This window comes from Anomaloglossus baeobatrachus, chromosome 10, assembly GCF_048569485.1.
Source record: "Anomaloglossus baeobatrachus isolate aAnoBae1 chromosome 10, aAnoBae1.hap1, whole genome shotgun sequence".
NCBI classification, from domain to species: Eukaryota; Metazoa; Chordata; class Amphibia; order Anura; family Aromobatidae; genus Anomaloglossus; species Anomaloglossus baeobatrachus.
Window position 1 is genome coordinate 50,826,648 of NC_134362.1, and position 21,069 is coordinate 50,847,716.

Here is a 21,069-nt window from a genome sequence, read left to right on the forward strand (position 1 = left end):
TCTTGAGAGGGTGCCTTTATAAGCAGGTCGTCTAGATACGGGATGACCGAGTGACCCTGCGAGTGCAGAACAGCTACTACTGCTGCCATGACCTTGGTGAAGACCCGGGGGGCTGTTGCCAGACCGAAAGGTAACGCTACGAACTGCAGGTGTTCGTCGTGTATGACGAAGCGTAGGAAACGCTGATGCTCTGGTGCGATCGGCACGTGGAGATACGCATCTTTGATATCTATTGATGCTAGAAAATCTCCTTGAGACATTCAGGCTATGACGGAGCGTAGGGATTCCATCCGGAACCTCCTGACTTTTACGTGTCTGTTGAGCAACTTTAGATCCAGGACGGGCCGATACGATCCGTCCTTTTTTGGGACCACAAACAGATTGGAGTAAAAACCGTGACCTTGTTCCTGAAGAGGGACGGAGGTCACCACTCCTTCCGCCTTTAGAGCGGCCACCGCCTGCAACAGAGCATCGGCTCGGTCTGGTGGTGGAGAAGTTCTGAAGAAACGAGTTGGCGGACGAGAACTGAACTCTATCCTGTACCCGTGAGACAGAATATCCCTCACCCAACGGTCTTTGACGTGTGACAGCCAGATGTCGCCAAAGTGGGAAAGCCTCCCACCGACCGCGGGTGTGGGAATCGGAGACCGCAAGTCAGGAGGACGCCGTCTTGGCAACGGTTCCTCCGGCTGTCCTTTTTGGGCGTGACTGAGACCTCCAAGAATCTGAGCGTCTCTGGTCTTTTTGAGTCTTTTTTGACGAGGCGAATTGGGACCTGCCCGGTCCTCGAAAGGACCGATAACCAGACTGACCCTTCCTCTGTTGGGGTCTGTTTTGTCTGTGTTGCGGTAAGGATGAGTCCTTACCCTTGGAGTGTTTGATGATTTCATCCAAACGCTCTCCAAACAATCGGTCACGAGAAAAAGGCAAATTGGTTAAGCACTTCTTGGAATGAGAATCTGCTTTCCAATGTCTCAACCACAGGGCCCTACGCAAAACAACGGAGTTGGCTGACGCCACTGCCGTGCGGCTTGTAGCGTCAAGAACAGCATTAATCGCGTACGACGCGAATGCCGCCATTTGCGAGGTCAATGGTGCTACCTGCGGGGCAAATGCACGTGTGACGGAGTCAACTCGCGCAAGCCCGGCTGAGATAGCTTGGAGTGCCCATACGGCTGCAAAAGAAGGCGCTAATGACGCTCCAATCGCTTCATAGATGGATTTCAGCCAGAGCTCCATCTGCCTGTCAGTGGCATCTTTAAGTGCCGCTCCATCTTCAACTGCAACCAAGGATCTAGCTGCAAGCCTGGAAATTGGAGGATCCACTTTTGGACACTGGGTCCAACCCTTGACCACCTCAGGGGGAAAAGGATAGCGTGTATCTTTAAGCCGTTTAGGAAAACGCCTTTCAGGATAAGCGTGGGGTTTCTGGATTGCGTCTCTAAAGTCAGCGTGGTCCAGAAAAGTGCTTAAAGTACGCTTAGGGTATCTGAAATGGATTCTCTCGTGCTGCGAAGCTGACTCCTCCACAAGAGGAGCTGGTGGGGAAATATTTAACATCTTATTGATGTTAAATATAAGATCATTAACTATGGCGTCACCATCTGGTGTATCTAGATTGAGAGCGGTCCCAGGATCAGAATCCTGATCAGTTACGTCCGCCTCATCACCCATAGATTCATCTCGCTGGGATCCTGACCATTGAGATGAATGTGAAGGCCCGTCATAGCGAGCCCGCTTAGGCTGCCCGGGGCCATCGTCCGAGTCAGAGTCTTCACCCTGAGGTGTATATGCCCGTCCCGGAGCTTGGAGCTGAGGGGGACCAGGGGGCAATGATTGCACAGTGTCCGTGGCCTGAAGTACAGGCCTAGCTCGCAATGTGTCAAGAATTTGTGACATAGTGAGAGACATTCTGTCAGCAAAAGCTGCAAACTCAGTTCCTGTCACCTGGACAGCATTCACAGGTGGTACACCCTGGGTCACGTCCAGCAGAGGTCCCGACTGTGCAAGCGCCGCAGGGGCCGAGCACTGCACACAATGGGGGTCCGTGGAGCCTGCCGGTAGAAAAGTCCCACATGCGGTGCAGGAAGCATATAATGTCTGTGCCTTGGCACCCTTGCGTTTTACGGACGACATGCTGCTGGCTCTCTGCAATGTGAGAGAGTCTATAGCCAAAGGGCGACCAGCGCTATGCAATACAAAGTATTTGTAGAAACAAAATACTAAGAATACTACTGGCACAAGAGGGGGTGAGCCCTGAGGGCTGCTTACCGCCCGCTGAATAGCGGGTAAGAGGCGCAGAATTCCTTGTCTGGGTCTCCCCGGCTCCCCTCTGCAGCTCAGCGTGTCAGCAGGAATGGCTGCCGGCGTCTGTGGAGAGGGGCGGTCCGTGGGAGTTCCCAAACAAAAGTGCGGGAAACAGTGTCCCCTCTGTGCCGATTGTGAGGGCTGGAGTATGTAAAAACGACTCCAGCCCTCAGCGCTGATGCACTGGCCAGCGTCCCGCCCCTCTCCTGACTGGCAGGTCTGGGGGCGGGAACGAACGGAAGCAGGCCGCAAAAGCCGGGGACTCGAGTTATCAGCGCGGCCGCCGTAAAAGCGCGGGCCGCGCTGAAGTCCCCGGCGCACCACAAGTGCCAGCCGCGCCGCAGTCCCAGCGGCCGGCATGACCGATTCCTAGACGTGGCCAGCGTCCCGCCCCTCTCCTGACTGGCAGGTCCGGGGGCGGGAACGAACGGAAGCAGGCCGCAAAAGCCGGGGACTCGAGTTATCAGCGCGGCCGCCGTAAAAGCGCGGGCCGCGCTGAAGTCCCCGGCGCACCACAAGTGCCAGCCGCGCCGCAGTCCCAGCGGCCGGCGCGACCGATTCCTAGAAGTGTGCCTGCTTCAGCGAAGCTGAATGAGGCCATGGCACAAGCGCCGTAGCGCTGATGTCCCCCGGCGCACTACAACACCCAGCATGCTGCGGTGTGAGCGCCAAATGCACGGGGACACAGAGTACCTTGAGGAAGCAGGGCCATGTCCCTGATGTACTCCGCTCCATCCAGCATCTTCTCCAGGGGCTGTAGATGGAGCACGGTCTCAGTGCCTGGAGACCAGTAAATCCCACTTCACCCAGAGCCCTGTAAAAAGGGATGGGGAAGGAATCAGCATGTGGGCTCCTGCCGCCGTACCCGCAATGGGTACCTCAACCTTACAAACACCTCCGACATACAGTGGGGTGAGAAGGGAGCATGCTGGGAGCCCTGTATGGGCCCTCTTTTCTTCCATCCGACATAGTCAGCAGCTGCTGCTGACTAAAAACAATGGAGCTATGCGTGCGTGTCTGACCTCCTTGCGCACAAAGCTAAAACTGAGGAATCTGTACTCCTACGGGAGGGTGTATAGCCAGAAGGGGAGGGGCCTTACACTTTTAAGTGTAGTTCTTTGTGCGGCCTCCAGAGGCAGTAGCTATACACCCCACTGTCTGGGTCTCCCAATTAGGAGCGAAAAAGAAAGTACACCAATATAACACTGTGGCACAAGTGGGGCCAGCACTAATGTGCTGCTTACCGCCCGCTAAACGCGGGTGTGTGGTCGCCAGAAATCCCTAGTCTGAGTCTCCCAGAGCCTGTGTCCTTCCTCCAGCCAGACTGCATGCAAGAATGGCTGCCGGCGTCCTGTGGAGGGGGGGGCGGGCCCTGGGCGTATACAGACAAAGAGCGGGAAGCCTGCGTCCCACTGTACCTAGTGAGAGGGCTGGAGCATGTAAATAAGGCTCCAGCCCTCGGCGCTGACGATTGTACAGCGTCTCTCCCTTACCCTGATTGACAGGGTGGGGGCGGGAACGAAGCGGAGCTAGGCCGCAAAAGCCGGGGACTAGAGTTAGAAACGCCGCCGCCGTAAAAGCGCGGTCGGCGCGTCCCCGGCGCACTACAAGTCTCAGCTGCGCCGCCGCTCCAGGGGCGGTCGGCGCGGCAGTCCCCCAACACAACAAAATCCCCCAGTAATCTGTAGGGACTATAACCCCAGCGCGCAGCGCTTCAGTCCCCGGCGCACTAGCACACCCAGCAAGCCTGGAGTGTGCGTGCCTGCCATACGGGGACACAGAGTACCTTAATGTTGCAGGGCCTTGTCCCTGAACGGTACCTCGCTCGTCATCCAGCAGGTTCTATGGGTCTGTGGATGGAGCCCGGCCTTAGGGCTTGGTGGCCGGAAAGATCCCACTTCCTCAGAGCCCCTCAGGGGGATGGGGAAGGAAAACAGCATGTGGGCTCCAGCCTCCGTACCAGCAATAGGTACCTCAACCTTACAAACCGCAAGTGGGGTGAGAAGGGAGCATGCTGGGGGCCCTATATGGGCCCTCTTTTCTTCCATCCGATATAGTCAGCAGCTACTGCTGACTAAACAGTGGAGCTATGCGTGGATGTCTGACCTCCTTCGCACAAAGCAGAAAACTGGTGAGCCAGTGATCCCACTGGGGGTGTATAGCCAGAAGGGGAGGGGCCTTACACTTTTTAGTGTAATGCTTTGTGTGGCCTCCGGAGGCAGTAGCTATACACCCAATCGTCTGGGTCTCCCAATGGAGCGCCGAAGAAAAGAAGGCAAAGAGATATCCTGATTAAGATGGAAAGAGGATACCACCTTCGGGAGAAACTCCTGAATGGGGCGCAGCACTACCTTGTCCTGGTGGAAAACCAGGAAGGGAGCCTTGGATGACAGCGCTGCTAGCTCAGACACTCTCCGAAGAGATGTGATCGCTACCAGAAAAGCCACTTTCTGTGATAGTCTAGAAAGTGAAACCTCCCTCAGAGGCTCGAAGGGCGGCTTCTGGAGGGCAACTAGTACCCTGTTCAGATCCCATGGATCTAACGGCCGCTTGTACGGGGGTACGATATGACAAACCCCCTGCAGGAACGTGCGCACCTTAGGAAGTCGTGCTAGACGCTTCTGAAAAAAGACGGATAGCGCCGAGACTTGCCCTTTAAGGGAACCGAGCGACAAACCTTTTTCTAACCCAGATTGCAGGAAAGAAAGAAAGGTAGGCAAAGCAAATGGCCAGGGAGACACTCCCTGAACAGAGCACCAGGATAAGAATATCTTCCACGTTCTGTGGTAGATCTTAGCGGACGTGGGCTTCCTAGCCTGTCTCATGGTGGCAACGACCCCTTGGGATAATCCTGAAGACGCTAGGATCCAAGACTCAATGGCCACACAGTCAGGTTCAGGGCCGCAGAATTCCGATGGAAAAACGGCCCTTGGGACAGTAAGTCTGGTCGGTCTGGTAGTGCCCACGGTTGGCCGACCGTGAGATGCCACAGATCCGGATACCACGCCCTCCTTGGCCAGTCTGGGGCGACGAGTATGACGCGGCTGCAGTCGGATCTGATCTTGCGTAGCACTCTGGGCAAGAGTGCCAGAGGTGGAAACACATAAGGGAGCCGGAACTGCGACCAATCTTGCACTAAGGCGTCTGCCGCCAGAGCTGAAACACGTCCGGGTGAAGGGACCATTCCCCTGCGTCCATGCCCTGGCGACTGAGGAAGTCTGCTTCCCAGTTTTCTACGCCGGGGATGTGAACTGCGGATATGGTGGAGGCCGTGGCTTCCACCCACATCAGAATCCGCCGGACTTCCTGGAAGGCTTGCCGACTGCGTGTCCCCCCTTGGTGGTTGATGTATGCCACCGCTGTGGAGTTGTCCGACTGAATTCGGATCTGCCTTCCTTCCAGCCACTGCTGGAAGGCTAGTAGGGCAAGATACACTGCTCTGATTTCCAGAACATTGATCTGAAGGGTGGACTCATGCTGAGTCCACGTACCCTGAGCCCTGTGGTGGAGAAAAACTGCTCCCCACCCTGACAGACTCGCGTCTGTCGTGACCACCGCCCAGGACGGTGGTAGGAAGGATCTTCCCTGTGATAATGAGTTGGGAAGAAGCCACCACTGCAGAGAGCCTTTGGCCGTCTGGGAAAGGGAGACTTTCCTGTCCAGGGATGTTGACTTCCCGTCCCATCGGCGGAGAATGTCCCATTGAAGTGGGCGCAGATGAAACTGCGCAAACGGAACCGCCTCCATTGCCGCCACCATCTTCCCGAGGAAGTGCATGAGGCGTCTTAAGGAGTGCGACTGACCTTGAAGGAGAGTCTGCACCCCAGTCTGTAGTGACCGCTGCTTGTCCAGCGGAAGCTTCACTATCGCTGAGAGAGTATGAAACTCCATGCCAAGATACGTTAGTGATTGTGTCGGTGACAGATTTGACTTTGAGAAGTTGATGATCCACCCGAACGTCTGGAGAGTCTCCAGCGCAACATTCAGGCTGAGTTGGCATGCCTCTTGAGAGGGTGCCTTGACAAGTAGATCGTCCAAGTAAGGGATCACAGAGTGTCCCTGAGAGTGCAAGACTGCTACCACTGCCGCCATGACCTTGGTGAACACCCGTGGGGCTGTCGCCAGACCAAATGGCAGAGCTACGAACTGAAGATGGTCGTCTCCTATCACGAAGCGCAGAAAGCGTTGGTGCTCTGTAGCAATCGGCACGTGGAGATAAGCATCTTTGATGTCTATTGATGCTAGGAAATCTCCTTGAGACATTGAGGCAATGACTGAGCGGAGGGATTCCATCCGGAACCGCCTGGCGTTCACATGCTTGTTGAGCAGTTTTAGGTCCAGAACAGGACGGAATGAGCCGTCCTTTTTTGGCACCACAAAGAGATTGGAGTAAAAACCTTGTCCTTGTTCCCGAAGAGGAACAGGGACCACCACTCCGTCTGCTCTTAGAGAAGTCACTGCCTGCAGAAGGGCATCTGCTCGGTCGGGATGTGGGGAAGTTCTGAAGAACCGAGGCGGAGGACGAGAACTGAACTCTATCCTGTACCCGTGAGACAAAATGTCTGTTACCCACCGGTCTTTGACCTGTGGCAGCCAAATGTCGCAAAAGCGGAAGAGCCTGCCACCGACCGAGGATGCGGAGGGAGGAGGCCGAAAGTCATGAGGCCGCCGCTTTGGAAGCGGTACCTCCGGCTGCTTTCTTGGGGCGTGAGTGAGCCCGCCAGGAATCAGAGCTCCTTTGCTCTTTCTGAGTCCCTTTGGACGAGGAGAATTGGGGCTTGCCCGAGCCTCGAAAGGACCGAAACTTCGACTGCCACTTCCTCTGTTGAGGTTTGCTTGATCTGGGCTGGGGTAAGGAAGAGTCCTTCCCTTTGGACTGTTTAATGATTTCCGCCAATTGCTCACCAAACAGTCTGTCTCCAGATAATGGCAAGCTGGTTAAACATTTTTTAGAAGCAGAATCTGCTTTCCATTCTTTTAACCACAAGGCTCTGCGCAAAACTACAGAGTTGGCGGATGCCATTGAGGTACGGCTCGTAGAGTCCAGTACCGCATTGATAGCGTAAGTCGCAAACGCAGTCATTTGCGTAGTTAAGGACGCCACTTGCGGCACTGCTGGACGTATGACAGAGTCCACCTGTGCCAGACCAGCTGAAATAGCTTGGAGTGCCCACACGGCCGCGAATGCTGGAGCAAACGACGCGCCAATAGCTTCATAGACAGATTTCAACCAAAGGTCCATCTGTCTGTCATTGGCATCTTTAAGTGAAGCCCCATCCTCCACTGCAACTATGGATCTAGCTGCAAGCCTGGATATTGGAGGGTCCACTTTTGGACACTGGGTCCAGCGTTTGACCACATCAGGGGGAAAGGGATAACGTGTATCCTTAAGACGTTTGGAAAAACGCTTGTCCGGATAAGCATTGTGTTTCTGGATTGATTCTCTGAAGTCAGAGTGGTCCAGAAAAGTACTCGATTTACGCTTGGGATACAGGAAATGGAATTTCTCCTGCTGGGCAGCTGCCTCCTCTGCTGAAGGAGCTGGGGGAGAAATATCCAACAGCCTATTGATGGCCGCTATAAGGTCATTTACCATGGCGTCACCATCTGGCGTATCCAAATTGAGTGCGGTGTCAGGACTAGACTCCTGATCACCCACCTCTGTCTCATCATATAGAGACTCTTCTCGCTGAGACCCTGACCCGCGTGATGACGTGGAGGGTCTCTCCCAGCGAGCTCGCTTAGGCGGGCTGGGACTGTCATCGGAGTCAGAGCCCCCAGCCTGTGATGCCTGGGACCCCCTTGAAGTACGGATTAGTTCCAACTGAGGGGGACCGGGGAACATAGACACAGCAGTGTCCATGGTCTGAGCAACTGGCCTGGACTGCAAGGTCTCCAGGATTTTTGTCATAGTCAGACATTTTATCAGCAAAGACTGCAAATTCTGTCCCCGTCACTGGGGCAGGGTTCACAGGCGTCTCTGCCTGGGCTACCACCACCATATGCTCTGGCTGACGAAGTGCCACTGGGACTGAACATTGCACACAATGAGAGTCGTTGGAGCCTGCTGGTAGATTAGCCCCACATGCTGTACAAGCAGTGTATACAGCCTTGGCACCCTTGCGTTTTGTGGATGACATGTTGTTGTCTCCTCAGAGCAATATAGGGTATACAGCCAAGAAGCGACCGTACAGTGCAGTATATATATATATCTGGTACAGGAAAAAGTACACCAATACAACACTGTGGCAGTAGTGGGGCCAGCACTAATGTGCTGCTTACCGCCCGCTAAACGCGGGTGTGTGGTCGCCAGAAATCCCTAGTCTGGGTCTCCCAGAGCCTGTGTCCGTCCTCCAGCGAGACTGCATGCAGGAATGGCTGCCGGCGTCCTGTGGAGGGGGGGGCGGGCCCTGGGCGTGCTCAGACGAAAAGCGGGAAACCTGCGTCCCACTGTGCCTAGTGAGATGGCTGGAGCATGTAAATAAGGCTCCAGCCCTCGGCGCTGACGATTGCACAGCGTCTGTCCCATTCCCTGATTGACAGGGAGGGGGCGGGAACGAAGCGGAGCTAGGCCGCAAAAGCCGGGGAGTAAATTTATAAGCGCCGCCGCCGTAAAAGCGCGGTCGGCGCTAAGTCCCCGGCGCACTACAAGTCCCAGCCGCGCCGCCGCTCTGAGAGTGGCCGGCGCGGTAGTTCCCAGCACATGAAGTCACACAGCTAAGCTGCTGTGACTCAAACCCCAGCGCGCAGCGCTACTGTCCCCGGCGCACTAACACACCCAGCAAGTCTGGCGTGTGCGTGCCTGTCTGTACGGGGACACAGAGTACCTGAAAGTTGCAGGGCCATGTCCCTGAACGGTACTCAGCTCCGTATCCAGCAGGTTCAGTGGGTCTGTGGATGGAGCCCGGCCTCAGGGCTTGGGGGCCGGTAAGATCCCACTTCCTCAGAGCCCCTCAGGGGGATGGGGAAGGAAAACAGCATGTGGGCTCCAGCCTCTGTACCCGCAATGGGTACCTCAACCTTACAGACCACAAGTGGGGTAAGAAGGGAGCATGCTGGGGGCCCTGTATGGGCCCTCTTTTCTTCCATCCGACATAGTCAGCAGCTACTGCTGACTAAACAGTGGAGCTATGCGTGGATGTCTGACCTCCTTCGCACAAAGCAGAAAACTGGTGAGCCAGTGATCCCACTGGGGGTGTATAGCGAGAAGGGGAGGGGCCTTACACTTTTTAGTGTAATGCTTTGTGTGGCCTCCGGAGGCAGTGCTATACACCCAATCGTCTGGGTCTCCCAATGGAGCGCCGAAGAAATACTTTTTCTAAATATCTCTATGCTACTAGATACAGGGACGGTTAGGCAGGGATTAGCAATATACACCCAAAACTGCTCGTGGTTCTGGGTGCATATTGCATCTGACAGGTTCCCTTTAATATCGAATGAATGTATATGGGAGCCAACTCTTTCCGTGACAGATGATGTCAGGTGAGATTATGATCCGGCATGTCTGATCTTGGACTGACCATCCTTCTGGTTCATTGGAATAAAACCACTGCCAGATATGTCTGGCAGCGGCTCTATGTCAGGATATAGCGGCCATCGTTCAGCCGATATATGTATTGCGCCCCCTAGAGATTTGTTTGTACTACTATCTACCATACGACAGCAATTCCAAATAACTTTTTCGCAGTGCATTGAACAATACCCTGAAGAAGCTCCCGTTCCAGTAATTTACCAACTTTCAGCAGCCAATTTTGGCCTTTATCTTACAGGACTTAGCTTACCTGTAATCTTAGTGGGGTGTTTATTACTTTTTAGGCTTTATTTTTTTTGCTGACCTTTTGGAAACATCAAAACGAACGACTAAATACACTTGTAGGTCTATGGAAATATTTGCCGCTTCCTCTTTTACATAAATTCCTCATTTAGTATTAGAAAGGGAACTTCCTTCTTTCAAAGACACTTCAAACTATTCCCGTTAATTGGCGATTTCGGAATACGAGGATGACGGACAGGTCTCTGCCCCTCTGTGTGCAGGGTCACAGCTGGAGGGTGAAAAGGCAGAAACTTTACAGTAGATGCTCCCCCTTAAAGCCACTATGTAGTTTTCTTTTATACACTATTTCAAGCTTATTGGGCAGCGCTTTGCCATCTCAGGCCAGGATAAGCGCAATAAGACAGAAGAAACATGAAAAGTCACATCTGAAACTTATGACATTTTTATAGTTGAATTCCTACATGTATTCTCATCTTGGCATACAATTACTGATTAAAAAATAAAAAAAAAAAATCGCATGAAGGCGACATTAAGTGGTCATTATAAAACAGTGGATTGGTGGATCCTTCACCTGTGCATTTTTTTTTTAATTCTGTACACTATCGTGGGGCCTGTAGACTTACCGAAAGGCACAGACTCTTACGTCTTTTCTGGTGATGTGGATCCACAAGCCAAGATTTGGCGAAGAACCGGAAGGACTAGATGTGGGGCAGCAGGGCGGACTGGTTGGAACTTTGGGAGGGGGGGACTCAAGAGGAGCGGTGAGGGACTGAAGAGGAGCGGTGAAGCAGAACCAAGTAGGTCAGAAGAGAATGTGATATCGTTAGAATCTACAGTATCGCTGCTGGTTCGAGTATGTCTGAAAGTTTAACGCCAAAGAATTGTAAAGGACAACAGTGACCAATATGACAGGGGACTAAGTGTTAATGTAAGAGGGTCCAAGACAGGCAGGTATAGCAGAGCCAAGCAGGTCAGGAGATGCACTGACCGTATAGCAGAGCCGGACGCACTGACAGTATAGTACAGCTGAGCAGGTCGGGAAACGCACCGACAGTATAGCAGAGCCAAACAGGCCGGGAGACGCACCGACAGTATAGCAGAGCCGGACGCACTGACCGTATAGTACAGCTGAGCAGGTCGGGAAACGCACCGACAGTATAGCAGAGCCAAACAGGTCGGGAGATGCACTGACCGTATAGCAGAGCCGGACACACTGACAGTATAGTACAGCTGAGCAGGTCGGGAGACGCACCGACAGTATAGCAGAGCCGAGCAGGTCGGGAGACGGACTGACAGCACAGCAGAGCCAAACAGGTCGGGAGACGGACTGACAGCACAGCAGAGCCAAACAGGTCGGGAGACGGACTGACAGCATAGCAGAGCCAAACAGGTCGGGAGACGGACTGACAGCACAGCAGAGCCAAACAGGTCGGGAGACGGACTGACAGCATAGCAGAGCCAAACAGGTCGGGAGACGGACTGACAGCATAGCAGAGCCAAACAGGTCGGGAGACGGACTGACAGCATAGCAGAGCCAAACAGGTCGGGAGACGGACTGACAGCATAGCAGAGCCAAACAGGTCGGGAGACGGACTGACAGCATAGCAGAGCCAAACAGGTCGGGAGACGGACTGACAGTATAGCAGAGCCGAACAGGTTAGGAGGCTCACTGAGAGTATAGCAGAGCAGGTTAGGAGGCTCACTGTGCAGTATAGTAGATCTGAGGAAATCCGGAGGCCACTGTGGTAGTACAGCTGAGATGAGCATGTCAGCAGATACAAAGTATAGCACAGCTGAGTAGGTCAGGAGGCAGAGAATGTAGCAGTGATCAGTATTGGTGAGACAGGGTGAATGGCCCGGGTGAGTGACGTTACAGGAGCAATGCCATGGCCATGGCCATTCGGCAGGCACAGGAGAAGAGAGCTGCCGGCTGTAAAGGGAGGATGCAGCAATCACCGCAGGAGAAAGGAGAAACAAATTCAGTGATTTTTAGAACCATTGTCCTGGAATGTTGGTGGTAGGTAAAAATCACAGTCATCTGTGGAAGGAAAATCCTCTGCTGTCTGCAGAAACCAGGGCCTGTATGTCTTCATCTGAGAACGCTGGGCCAGATAGTGAATCCTGAACTGCAGCGCCCTCTAGCAGTAAAGGATGGACTTACAAAATACAATAAGCGATCTTTGATCCCGGACATTTGCACACAAAGAATATTTATAAGAGTAATCAAAACTGAGGTCACGTGCTGCTCTTTATTAACATTACAGATCAATAAACGCAACAACTGAGAGAGATTGATAGGACAACGGCGCAATATTACAGTGTCTGGCGCATGGATCTCGGTCCTAAACTTAGCTGAATCAACAGGGATCTCTCCAGCATTTCCTTCAGCTCTCGGCTGCTTCCTCACATGTGGAGAGCAATAAAAGGGAGGAGTAGCAGAAGGGAGGAGGGAAACCGACAAAGAGGAAAAAGAAGGAGCACGGAAATCATCACCGAATAGCGATTAATCCGATATCCATCAGTTTCTGGATTTTCTGGGCAATTACTGGGTTCTTCAAGTGTCTGCAAAAAAAAAAAAAAAAAAGGAGGCATTGTTGGATTTTGGAAGGTAATAAGCAGGGCAGGGAGGACAAACATGTAGCTTTGAGACCTAGTTCAAGATGCACTCTTCCTCCCAAAAATTTGGGAGGAAAGTGAGTGGTGCATTTTACAATCTGAACGTAGCTTACCGGGGTGGTGGAGAGGGGTCACAGGAGGCCAAGGGAATGCTGCAGTGGCAGTACGGGGTCTCCGGCGGTTGATGCTATGGGTGAGGACTCCAAATAATGGAGCCTGGAGGCGGCGTGTGCACAAACAGAGTTCTTGGCTCAAGATCTAATCTGCACGCGCGCCGCCTCCGGCCCATTGATCTTCCAGCTGCGGACTTAAAAGGGAAATGGCGCCTGGAGGCGGCGCTTGCCAAGATAAGATCTCGGCTCACCACTGAGTCAAGAGCTTAATCTGCGCTGACTCCAGGCGCCATTTCTTTGAAGCCCTCACCACCTGCAGCCTGAGCCTCAGCACATTCAACAGTTTCTGGGACACGCACCGCCCCTGCCTCCTATGACCCCTCTTCACCACCGCTGCCACCCACTCCGGTAAGACACCACCAGATTACAAGATAGACCCCTTTATTTTACTCTGAATTTGGGGGGTGCGTCTTACAATCCGATGCGCATATATGAGATCTGTCCACTAGCACCCCTAATAATCCCAGGCTTTGCAGAGCGCTGTACTGCCTGTGGGACGGCTGAAAATAGCACCGCTTCATCCATGGCTATTAGGGGCAGATGATGATCACAGCCATCATCTGCCGGCAAAGATGAGGGCTCAGCTTGTCAGCCTACATCAAAGTCAGGGATCTGGCATATGATGTACTCAGCACATCATATGTCGCTAAGAAAAAGTAAGATTTTTGTAAACTCACCATAAAATCTCTTTCTCTGAGCCTTCGTTGGGGGACATGTCCCCCAATAAGGCGAGAGAGAAAACACCTTTGGAGTATACTGAAGCCTTCCTTAATATGGATGCATTACTTACTCGCTCAGTGCCTGTGGATCCTTTTGCATCTGCTCTAATATTAGCCTCATTGCTGGATCGCTCATTATTTGCTGGACTTCTGGGTCGGCCATTGCTCTGCGCTTTACATCCTCGGGATTGTCATTTCGATGGTACTGTGACATCATACACCTCTGATAACCATCAGTGGCTTCCTGCGTACAAACGACAAGTAACATTTTGATTTTTGTTTTTACAGCTCACGACTAAACATTTCTGCCTTTGTAATCCTAGCATGTATACAGTCTTAAAAGAAGCAGCACCAAGACCCACACAACACTAGACAAGCATGACAAGGACATAATAGGCTCCTCTATAGGGACGGAGAACCCACAGTTAGAAATTTCGGGCAGGCCTGGTACCGTACCTTGCAGGAGGAGTCTAGATCTAGTGCTTTCTGATAGACATCCATGGCCTTTGTGTAATCCTTCATGGCCTCTAGTGCAGCAGCTTTGCGAGTATAACCTTTTACTGAGGGATTAAAAAGCAAAAATAAATAAAAAGCATAAGCACACATTTCCAAACTAATGCCAAGAAGTAAAGCGGGCTTTACACACTGCGATATCTGTCCCGATATCGCTAGTGTGGGTACCCGCCCCCATCTGTTGTGCGACACGAGCAAATCGCTGCCCGTGGCGCACAACATCTCCCAGACCCGTCACACATACTTACCTGCCCGGCGACGTCGCTGTGACCGGCGAACCGCCTCCTTTCTAAGGGGGCGGTCCGTGCGGCGTCACAGCGACATCACTGAGCGGCCGCCCAATAGAAGCAATGGGGCGGAGATGAGCGGGACGTAACATCCCGCCCACCTCCTTCCTTCCGCATTGTGGCCGGGAGGCAGGTAAGGAGAGCTTCCTCGTTCCTGCGGTGTCACACGGAGCGATGTGTGCTGCCGCAGGAACGAGGAACAACCTCGTTACTGCTGCAGCAACGATTTTTGAGAATGGACCCCGATGTCACCGATGAGCGATTTTGCAACGATGCAAAATCGCTCATCGGTGTCACACGCAACAGCATCGCTAATGCGGCCGGATGTGCGTCACCAAATCCGTGACCCCAACGAGTTCGCATTAGCGATGTCGTAGCATGTAAAGCCCCCTTAACCCAAAGAGCCGACAACAATCCTGCAAGTTGGTCTCATGCAGTATTCCCACCTTTCCAGGTTTCACATACACAGGGGGACATTTAGACAACGTCATGTGCCCCAATGTGACATTACTGAAGCCCATCTTGCAAAAAACTCGAGAAAGTTTCCCTACAGCAGAAATGTTAGCGCTATTCAGGCTCTTTAAGGGGCACATAGATTTAGGAATTAAACAGATTTGGTACATCTTATTGTAATATTCCCTCTCAAATTTTACCCCCAAAATTTGTATTCTCCAGGATACAGATGTTTGGCAATTTGTTCGATTAATTAATAAATATATTAATCATAGTGGTCACACTACCGTCCCATCCATACAACCCTCCCCTTTATGCACACATTCTTCACTCCAGGCACTGGCTCCTGTCTTGGCCCCCAACATCAAAAAAAGCACATCAGAGGGCTAGCTGAGCTGGACGCAAGGGCACAAAGCAAAGACAAAACGACGAAACGTGCAATGGGAACAGAGGAGACGCGGATAACCAGATTGGAAGGTGTTTGGGAGGGGGGGGTTGTCAGCGGGACATGTGGGCAAGGTTGTTTTTTTTCCCACATACTGTACTATGTATGTTGTGCACTGAGATCTGGAGCAGCCGCAGAGAGTGAGGAGCATGTAACTTGCATCCAATAACTTTGCTGCAAAATCAAAGTTTCCTTGTAAAATTCGCAAGAAATAGCAGATTTGAATGTTGGCAAATCTGATAATCTGTAGAGTGGCGAGGTACAGAACCTGACCACTGATTGCCTGCTAGCTGTCACATGCCGGGCACATGTGATCAATGTCAGAGCACCATGGGAGTGTTCTCTCTGGGAGAAAGACAAGGCAAGTACGGCTGTATAGTTAATACTGGATAAAACCCTTAAAGGCTTCACTGCAATATGAAGAACTACCTACGGCGTGTTTTTTTTTCTTTTTTTAGGGGGTGGGTGTTGGGACCACTTGGGGTCAAAGGCAGAGATGAACGGACCCGTGGAAGTTCAGTTCAACGGGTCAGCTGGACTTTAGATAAGTTCGGTTTGGAACCCAGACTTTACCTGAACCCCAAGGGAAGTCACTAAATTGGGCAGTTTAGGTCTCCGCCCCCGTGCAGCCAGCCATAAACAGATCACTCTTGGGGGTGGGTAAGGGGGGGGGGGTGTTCCTGTTTGTTTGGTGCACACTACATCTGATCAGGCTGTTTTTACCCCCAGTGTGTGCCAATCAGACACTGAGCACAATGATGCTTGCACGAGTGGTCAGCATTCGTAAAGCAGCCAAACTCCGAACCCTGTATACAAGAGCCCAGGTCGCTGTATAACAAAAACAACACTTTTAGAATGCTCACCTAGGGGGGCGGTCCGGTCCGATGGGTGTCGCTGCTCTTGGTCCGGCGCCTCCTCTCTTCTGTCCATCACCGTCCTCCTTCCAAGCTCTGTAAGGATGACGAGTCCTACACAGAGGCCTCCATTGCGCTCCTGTGCATTTCTATCTTCTCTGCTGAGCGCAGATCAAAGTATTGTAGTGCGCAGGCGGTCTTTGACCTTTCCTTCCACCTGCACATTACACTACTTTGCTCTGCCCTCAGCAAGGCAGAGAAGTGCACAGGAGCGACAGCGACGACTCTCTGTGAATGACTTAGGATGGGTCATCCACACGGAGCTAGGTGGGAGGATGGCGACTGACGGAAGAGAGAAGGCACCGGACCAGAGACCAGCCACACCCATCAGAACCCGACGGCCCCCTAGGTGAGTAAATTAAAGGTATTTTTTTTTTACATTCTACAGAGTGGCCTGGGCTCTTATATACGGCATTCCAGAACACTGTATATAAGATCTCACTGGTGGTGACTGCGGCTCATAATGGAAAAATCCTGGTGACCGGTTCCCTTTAAAGTACAAAATAGAGAAGAAAAAAAAAAAACAGAATGAGAAGGTACTCACTGAATGCAGGTTCTAGTTTTATACATTCTTCACAGTCCTAAGATAAGAAATGAGGAGTAACACTTAGTACATCAGATCACAAGTTCTGAAGAGATTTAACAGGGACAGTAGTATTTAACTCCTAAAACTGCAAAGTAGAGAGGGGAGAAAGTATCTTCGGGGTGACAGAAAAAAAACAAACAGACTATAGAGAAAGAGGAAAGAACACGGGAAGAGAGAAATGCAGGATAGACGCTCATATCCAGCCTATATTACTGGGAGAGACACTCCTACAAGAGAAAAACATGGCAATTCTCTTTGTCAAAAAAGGGTCTATAGCCTTTAGTTTAGAATAATATACATTGATCTATTTAGAGGTACAGTGGTTTGGGCCATAGCTGGATTTACATATGCCGTTGTATTAGTATCATTTACCTTTAGTGCAAGCTGAAACTCTAGTAGCTTTGTGTAGCACGCAGCCCGATTACTGTACAATTTGGCATCTTTTGGATTCCTCTTAATTGCTTCTGAGTAATGTTTCATTGCTATTGGGTAATCTCCTGTGAAGAAGAACATAGAAAATATCAATGCATTTTGTGTATACAGAACGGGTGTCACAGCTTTCCATAGAAAATAGTTAACATTTGTTGCACTTCCTCTGGGCCATGCGCAATTCAGAGCAGATCAGGCCTAGCAGAATTCACCGCATCCAAGGCTCACACATAGTAGATTAAGAAAGGAAGCTCAGATATCTTGAATTATATATCTTTTAGGACTTAAAAAGGAAAGGAGTCAGCCTGTTTTTGCTACAGTATTTATTACAAAAGTGAGTACAGCCCTCAAATTTTTTGTAAAAATTTTATATATTTTCACGGGACAACACTGAAGATCAGACCCTGTGATACAATGTACAGTGTCAGTGTGCAGCTTGTATAACAGTGTAAATTTCGTGTCCTCTAAATAACTCGCCACACAGCCATTAAGGTCTAAACCACTGGCAAAAGTGAGTACACCCCTATGTGAAAATGGCCAAATTTTACCCAAAGAGTCAATATTTTGTGTGGCCACCATTATTTTCAAGCTCTAGCTTAAAAGGGAACCTGTCAGGTACAATATGCACCCAGAAGCACAAGCAGTTCTGAAAAGGGAACCTGTCAGGTACAATATGCACCCAGAAGCACAAGCAGTTCTGAAAAGGGAACCTGTCAGGTACAATATGCACCCAGAAGCACAAGCAGTTCTGAAAAGGGAACCTGTCAGGTACAATATGCACCCAGAAGCACAAGCAGTTCTGAAAAGGGAACCTGTCAGGTACAATATGCACCCAGAAGCACAAGCAGTTCTAGGTGACTAGTGCTAATCCCTGCATCTAGTAGCATAGATATAGAGATCTTTAACAAAAAAGTATTTCTAAAGATCCTTTCTGATATGTTAATGAGCACAGGGACTAGTCACAAGGGCATTACTTCCTGCGCTCATTCTGCCCTCTTAGCATTGTAGCACTCCCACAGGGGCGTGCTAACATGCTATTCAATGCAGCATCACCAGCGCTGACGTGCATACCTGTGCCTGCTGATCCGAAGTCCCTGGCACTTGCAGTCATGCGCAGTATGAAGCCGAGTGTACGCGTCCCAGCTTCAGTGAGGTCTAGTGCGCATGACCATAGAAATTTTAACTTATTTATTTGAAAGATGAGATAACTCCTTTAAAATTTACAAAGTATTTCTAAAAATAAACAACTTTCCATCATTTTACCTCCTGTTGAATATCATATCATCTCTATTCTAGTGTGTACTGCTTGTTGCCTTGGTTACCGGCCACCCTGCCGTCTTAAGAGTGGCCAGTTCCCTATGCAAGGAGCCCTGAAGAAATACAATGAGATCATTTTAAGCAGCCTTCTGGTTGCTATTACAGAACATAGGTCACCCTGGACTATCACCACCCCCCACTATGCTTATTGTCAGGTCAGGAACCAACTTCATCCACAACAATACACACTATAATTATAGGTACAAGAGGACTTGGGCACACCATGGGGTTTGCAAACTAACAGGTTTTACCACATCCTATTTGGGAGTTTTACCTTTTTGGAAGGATTCATTGCCTTTACTCTTCTCCTCTAGTGCTAGCTCAGGATTGATGTACGCTAGTCGTTCCTGGTCCTTAAGTATTTTCTCTGCCTGAAAATAAATCTCTGGAAATTCATATACAAGAAAATTGCCATTTATAAAAACATGCAAAACCTGTTTGGGACATTTCAGAGACCAGTAAATAGCAAGGGCTAGTTTTGGTGTTCTTTGTGATACATTAATAGATTTTAGGGCATTTTTCTGACATATAATAGAGAGAGAGAGATTATTATATTACAATTATATATATATACACATGTATGTATGTATGTATGTATGTATGTATGTATATATGTATGTATATATGTATGTATATATGTATGTATATATGTATGTATATATGTATGTATATATGTATGTATATATGTATGTATATATGTATGTATATATGTATGTATATATATATGTATATATATATGTATATATATATGTATATATATATGTATATATATATATATATATATATATATATATATATATATATATATATATATATATATATATATATATATATATATATATATATATATATATATATATATATATATATATATATATATATATATATATATATATATATATATATATATATATATATATATATATATATATATTGAACTGATCTCCACTTCCCTTGGCTCTGCTGTGTGTTCTAATACCTGGTATGTCAATTCATGCACTCTACTTTCCCATGAACTGATCTCCACTTCCCTTGGCTCTGCTGTGTGTTCTAATACCTGGTATGTCAATTCATGCACTCTACTTTTGCACTATATCTGACCTGTTCTTTCTTTGCTTCAATATCTTCCTGACATCCTCCAGCATCTCACTGTGATCTTTCTTCCCCTGTTTTGCACCCTCCTTTTATGACCTTTGTTTATTCTGCCTATGTGAAGCTGCATCTGTTTTTTTTTGATTGAGTGATCAAGGGGTTATTCTTGTACCCCACCCCTTCACAGCTGAGTGCACTTGTATGTGTATATACTGGGGCAACTAAAAGTCTGCACCAGACTTTTTCTGCCCCAATACAAGTATGCACCATATAAGTATGATGCATTGAATTAGGCCAGAATTGGGCCGGAAGTGACCGGAAGGTATTTGACCACATAGTCAATGTAAACAATATTTGTGTTTCTATTCACTCTCACCTCTATAATACCTCACTTTTTACTGCCCCCTCTGATCCCTAAAGCCAGTAATGAACTATTCATCTCTCCCTCCATCCTCCCCACCCATCTCACCTTCCCCTCAGATATTTTCCTCCACATTTCACCCTGTGTCTCCAGACGCACACGTCCATCTCATGACCTCTCCTGCTCCCACTTACTAACACTCTCATTGCTTCTCCTCACTGCTGGGGATATCTCTCCTAATCCTGGTCCTCCTCACCACATCCCTATCGTCACTTCAAACCCTCATCCACAACCTAACACAAATTTCCGCAACCTCGCAAACCTCATACCCATTCACCCAGCCCCGCTCCCCCAGTCCCACTAACAGGAGCTCTATGGAACGCTCGCTCTGTCTGCAACAAACTATCCTACATTCATGATCTTTTCATCACTAATAAACTCTCTTTCCTCGCCATCACAGAAACCTGGCTCACTCCCTCTGACACTGCCTCTCCTGCTGCACTTTCTTATGGCGGTCTCCAACTCTCTCACACCCCCCGCCCCAGTAACAAGCATGGGGAAGGAGTTGGTTTGCGCCTGTCCGACCAATGCTCCTTTACACCAATTCCACTACCACCCTCTGTTACGCTCCCCTCTTTTGAGGTGCACTCTGTACGCATCTACGCCCCCTCCAAGCTCAAACTGGCTGTCATTTATCGCCCCCCAGGGCCAGCCACTGCCTTTTTTGACCATTTCACCACCTGGCTACTACACTTCCTTTCCACTGACATCCCCACCATCATCATGGGTGATTTCAATATCCCCATTGACACTTCCCACTCATCTGTCTCCAAACTTCTAACACTCACTTCCTCCTTCGGCCTCACCCAATGGTCTTCTGCAGCTACTCAAAGATGGCCACACGCTGGACCTCATCTTCACTCGCCTCTGTTCCCTATCTAACCTCTCTAACTCACCTCTCCCCCTGTCTGACCACAACCTACTCACATACTCTTCCCTCTCTTCGCCAAGTATGCAACCACCCTCCACAAATTTTCACACCCTCACAGAAATATCAAACACATTGATTTACACGCCCTTTCT

The 21,069-nt window shown here is 50.0% G+C and overlaps 1 protein-coding gene across 1 annotated transcript in view; it reads right to left on the minus strand.

Annotated features, from left to right (window-relative positions):
- Positions 1-12,311: 12,311 nt before the first annotated feature.
- The window catches only part of STIP1 (stress induced phosphoprotein 1), a 74,751-nt gene continuing 65,993 nt past the window's right edge, over positions 12,312-21,069 (minus strand). The window contains exons 9-14 of the mRNA XM_075325375.1: positions 18,808-18,904; positions 17,160-17,284; positions 16,746-16,782; positions 14,046-14,149; positions 13,661-13,833; positions 12,312-12,643 (exon numbers count right to left, since the gene is read on the minus strand). Coding sequence (XP_075181490.1) covers positions 12,571-12,643; positions 13,661-13,833; positions 14,046-14,149; positions 16,746-16,782; positions 17,160-17,284; positions 18,808-18,904 — 609 coding nt within the window. The 3' untranslated portion in view covers positions 12,312-12,570. The remainder of the gene's footprint in view (positions 12,644-13,660; positions 13,834-14,045; positions 14,150-16,745; positions 16,783-17,159; positions 17,285-18,807; positions 18,905-21,069) is intronic.